General features: G+C 44.3%; 1 protein-coding gene across 1 annotated transcript; it reads right to left on the bottom strand.

Annotated features, from left to right (window-relative positions):
* Nucleotides 1-928: 928 nt before the first annotated feature.
* On the bottom strand, nucleotides 929-4,927 carry LOC125829187 (uncharacterized). Its single transcript, XM_049508437.1, has 2 exons — nucleotides 4,375-4,927; nucleotides 929-1,161 (listed from the first exon to the last, which is right to left on the bottom strand). The coding sequence occupies exons 1-2, from the start codon at nucleotides 4,925-4,927 to the stop codon at nucleotides 929-931; spliced, it is 786 nt and encodes a 261-aa protein (XP_049364394.1).
* Nucleotides 4,928-5,374: the final 447 nt, after the last annotated feature.

A 5,374-nucleotide genomic window follows, 5' to 3' on the forward strand; every position in this document is an offset into this window, starting at 1 on the left:
AACACTCATATTACTAGGTGTCTAGTCTAGACCCAAAAGCTCACTCAAATCTGTAACAAGCTCTTAACATTTTCCAAATTTCAAGGCTAAGGTCAAGTCTTAATTCCTCCGGTTATTATAAATTTAAAGGTATTCAAGTAATATAATACCCCAAATATTTAAGTACCTATCTCAATATATTAAAACTAGAATAATAATGTAACCATAACAAGAAACTTAAAGCACGAAACAAAAGTCCAATTTACCATCAAGTAACCAGACAGTGACGTGAATTTGGGAAAACAAAGTAACCACGCATCTTATACTCCTAAAGACTATCTAATAATTTGTTATTTGTTACCCTTAATCATTATGCCATCACTATTTCCATGATTGTAAGTCAAACTTGTCGCTGTGCAAATTCTCAAGTGAAATTTTTTACTATTTCTATACAAATAATATTAAGAAAGTGCACTACCTACTACAGCTATCAACATTTAACCAATCAACCAATCAAAACTATTTAACTTTCTTACTTTTAATCCCATGAAATAGTTCCACCTACGCTGTCTAGGAGAATTTCCAAGTTTCAACTCCAATATCTTTCAGCTATCGCACATAACCACAAAACATATAATTAAGACATGAATTAAGTTATCCCAAGCAAAACAAAGATTCTTACCTAAAGGAAGAGAAATCACTGCTCACGCTTTCTTCTGGTCATTTATGACTAACGCCGCACGACTATGCGGTTTCCACAAATATTATAAACCTAATTTACTTTTACACATGGACCAAGTAATATAAGACCTTAAATAAATAATTAAAATTCCCCAATTATATAACTATAATTAACTAATAGTCCAAAATACTCCTTATAAAATTTTCGGGAATAGTCAAATAATTCTAGTACTAAAAATGATCTAACGGGTTATTACATTATCCACCACTAAAAACTATGTTCGTCCTCGAACATAAGGTGAAAGAAAGTACCTGAAGCTTCAAAAAGCTGAGGATATCTGGCACGCATATCAGACTCTGTCTCCCAAGTTGCCTCTCCCACTGATCGGTGCTTCCATTGCACCTTCACTGAAGCAATCTCCTTGGTCCTAAGCTTTCGAACCTGCCTATCCAATATAGCTATAGGTTCCTCCTCAAATGTCAAGTCTGGACCCAACTCCACTAAATCGAGTGAAAGCACATGTGACTCATCTGGAATATACTTTCGAAGCATAGAGACATGGAAAACAGGATGAACTGCCGACAAACTAGGTGGCAAGGCCAACTTATAGGCCACCTCTCCCACTCGACTCAAAATCTCAAAGGGTCCAATGAATCTAGGGCTAAGCTTGCCCTTCTTGCCGAACCGCATCACACCCTTCATAGGTGACACTCTAAGCCAAACATGATCGCCCTCCATAAACACTAAGGCTCTAACTCTCCGGTCTGCATAACTCTTCTGTCGACTCTGGGCTGTTAACAGTCTATACTGAATCCTACGGACTTGCTCCATAGCATCTCTAAGCAAGTCAGTATCCAAAGAGTCCATCTCTGCCGAATCAAACCAACCGATCGGAGACCTACATCGTCTGCCATACAACGCCTCAAATGGGGCCATCTGAATACTAGAGTGATAACTGTTATTGTAGGCAAACTCTGCTAAGGGTAAATGTCGATCCCATCTAGCACCAAAATCGATCACACATGCTCGGAGCATGTCCTCCAACACCTGAATCGTCCGCTCGGACTGACCATCTGTCTGAGGGTGAAAGGTTGTACTCATATCTAGCTGAGTACCCAAACCATGTTGTAATGCTTTCCAGAAGTGAGAAGTAAATAGTGAACCTCGATCTGATATAATAGAAACAGGAACCCCATGTAGTCGCACAATCTGACTGATATATAGCTCGGCTAACTTCTCTGCCGTATATTTCACCCGAACCGGAATGAAGTGGGCAGACTTGGTCAGCCTGTCAACAACAACCCAAATGGAGTCATAACCACCCACTGTGGTAGGTAAACCCACAACAAAGTCCATAGTGATCCGCTCCCACTTCCAAGTAGGAATAAGCATCCTCTGAGATACACCCCCAGGACGCTGGTGCTCACACTTGACCTGTTGGCAAGTCAAACACCTAGAAACAAAGTCTGAAATATCTCTCTTCATCCCACACCACCAGTAATGCTGACTCAGATCATGATACATCTTCGCTGCTCCCGGATGGATAGAATATCGGGAACAATGGGCCTCTTCAAGAATCAGTCTAGTCAACTCTCCTGTCTTGGGCACACAAATCCTGCCTCCGATCCTCAAGACACCGTCAGAATCAAGGACAGCCTCCTTGGCTTCCCCTCTCAATACTCTGTCTCGAATGAGACATAATTTCTCATCATCAAACTGGTGCGCACGGATCTGCTCGACTAAAGAAGACTGAGCCTCAATAAAAGCAATTATCCCATCACTCTCCTCTGAGATCTGCAACCGGACAAGACTATTAGCTAACCTCTGAGCATCTCTAGCCAATGGTCTCTCCTCAATGCTAAGTGCTGCAAGACTTCCCATGCTAGGAGTCTTCCTACTCAGAGCATCGGCAACAACATTGGCCTTCCCCGGATGATATAAAATGGTCACATCATAGTCCTTCAACAACTCAAGCCACCTACGCTGCCTCAAGTTCAGATCCCTCTGACTAAAGATATACTGAAGACTCCGATGATCAGTGAAGATCTCACAATGCACCCCATACAAATAATGACGCCATAACTTAAGTACAAATACTACAGCCGCCAACTCTAAATCATGAGTAGGGTAGTTCTTTTCATGGGACTTCAATTGCCTAGAAGCATAAGCAATCACTTTCCCCTTTTGCATCAATACACCACCCAATCCGACTCCTGAAGCATCACAATACACAGTAAAGTCTACACCCTCCTCAGGTAGAGTCAACACAGGAGCCGAAGTCAACAAAGTCTTGAGCTTTTGAAAACTCTCCTCACACTCATCAGACCACTGAAAACCCACACCCTGTCGAGTCAATCTAGTCAATGGAGCTGCAATAGTAGAGAAACTCTGAACAAATCGTCGGTAATAACCTGCCAATCCCACAAAACTCCTAATCTCGGTAGGAGAAGTAGGTCGCGTCCAGCCTCTAACTGCCTCAATCTTGGCTGGATCTACTCTAATACCCTCCTTGGACACCACGTGTCCCAAGAATGCCACAGAATTAAGCCAGAACTCACACTTTGAGAACTTGGCATACAACCTCTCTTCCCTCAATCTCTGAAGTACAATTCTCAAGTGTCGGACATGGTCATCCTCAGTCTTGGAGTAAACCAAAATGTCATCGATGAAAACAATCACAAAAGAATCAATGTATGGTCGAAACACCCCGTTCATCAACTCCATAAAAGCTGCAGGGGCATTAGTTAACCCAAAGGACATCACTAAGAACTCATAATGCCCATACCGAGTCCGAAAAGCTGTCTTAGGGATATCTGATGCCCTAATCTTCAACTGATGATACCCAGTCCTCAAATCAATCTTAGAGAACAACGATGCCCCCTGTAGCTGATCAAATAAGTCATCAATACGCGGAAGAGGATACTTATTTTTCACTGTTACCTTGTTTAGCTGTCTGTAATCAATACACATCCTCATAGTCCCATCCTTCTTCTTCACAAACAGCACAGGGGCACCCCAAGGTGACACACTAGGGCGAATAAACCCTTTACTCAATAAACCCTGCAACTGATCCTTCAACTCTTTCAACTCTGCTGGAGCCATACGGTAGGGAGGAATAGAAATAGGCTTAGTGCCCGGCTCCAAATCAATAGCAAAATCAATATCCCTATCGGGAGGAACACCTGGAAGATCAGAAGGGAATACATCGAGAAACTCCTGAACCACGGGAACAGAATCTATGGAAGGTGGTTCAACACTGGTGTCCCGAATAAAAGCTAAGTAAGACAAACACCCTCTCTCCACCAATCTCTGAGCACAAATAAAAGAAATGACCTTGCTAGGATAAGAGCCATTAGCACCCTTCCACTCAACCCTCGGAACACCAGGCATTGCTAAAGTCACAGTCTTAGCATTACAATCAAGGACAGCATGATAAGGAGAAAGCCAATTCATACCCAAGATAACATCAAAGTCTACCATCCCCAGAATGATTAAATCTACCCAAGTGTCATACCCCGCTAGAGAAACAAGACAAGATCGATACACTCGATCCACCACTAAGGGTTCACCCACGGGTGTAGAAACACGAATAGGTACAGTCATGCTATCACATATCATATCAAATTCAGCAGCAAAATAGGTGGACACATAAGAGAATGTAGACCCTGGATCAAACAATACAGACGCAGATCGATGGCATACTGGAATGATACCTGTAATAACAGCATCAGAAGTCTCCGCTTCGGGTCTCCCCGGAAAAGCATAACAGTGGCCCCCTCGGCCACCTCCAGCCTGGGTGGTAACTCTACCCCCACTCTGCTGAGCTGCAGAACCACTACTAGAAGCTCTACCGCCTCTACCTGACTGAACTCTGCCTCGGCCTCTACCCGGTGGTACTGGTGGTCTAGCCTGAAATGAAGAATTAGGTTGGGACCCTCCACGACCCCTCTGGGAAGTACACTGTCGCATCAGGTGATTGGGATCTCCACAAGAAAAGCAAAATCTCTGTCCCGGGAACTGTTGTGCAGACCCTGAAAACCCACTATAATTGCCTCGCCCCATAGGTCGCTGCTGTGAACCGTGACCCACGCTATAAGAACCCCGAGGTATCTGACCACCCTCGGATGTCGGCATAGATGCATGAACGGGTCCTCGCTGCTGAAAGGAACCACTCCCTCTGTGTGATCCCCTGCCTCCAGATGAGGCACCATGAAACTGACCTGCTGTACGGACTCTCTTAGGGTCCCCAAACTCTTCTCTCTCCATCAATTCCGCCTCTTTAGCGGCACTCACAATGGATTGGAAGGAAGCCCCCTCTCTAGATGCTCTAAACACAGCCGATCTGATAGAGAAAGTCAACCCCCTCACGAATCTACGGATCCTCTCTGTCTCGTCTGGAATAATGGCCAAAGCATGCCTAGACAACTGGCAGAAACGGGCCTCATACTCTGTAACTGATAAGCTGTCCTGTCTCAGATTCTCAAACCTCAAACGACTCTCCTCTCTCACGCTCCAAGGGATAAAACGGTCATGAAAGGCACTGGAAAACCTCTCCCAAGTCACTGGAGGAGATCCAACTGGCAAAGCCCCCGAATAAGTTCTCCACCACTCTCTCGCTGGCCCACGAAGCTGGAGTGTAGCATATCGAACCCCATGTGACTCAGCTAATCCAACAACCTCTAGTAACTCTCGGCATGTAGTCAGAAACTCATG

The sequence above is a fragment of the Solanum verrucosum genome, unplaced genomic scaffold, assembly GCF_900185275.1.
Source record: "Solanum verrucosum unplaced genomic scaffold, falcon-dt-bn FXZP01000264.1, whole genome shotgun sequence".
NCBI lineage: Eukaryota > Viridiplantae > Streptophyta > Magnoliopsida > Solanales > Solanaceae > Solanum > Solanum verrucosum.

Excerpts from the sequence above, each read along its gene's own strand:
- LOC125829187 (XM_049508437.1), bottom strand. The coding sequence starts at position 4,927 with ATGGAGAGAGAAGAGTTTGGGGACCCTAAGAGAGTCCGTACAGCAGGT. Across the intron at positions 1,162-4,374 it reads TTCTGATGCTGTTATTACAG|TGGAGTTGGGTCCAGACTTG; the intron begins GTATCATTCCAG and ends CACTCGATTTAG.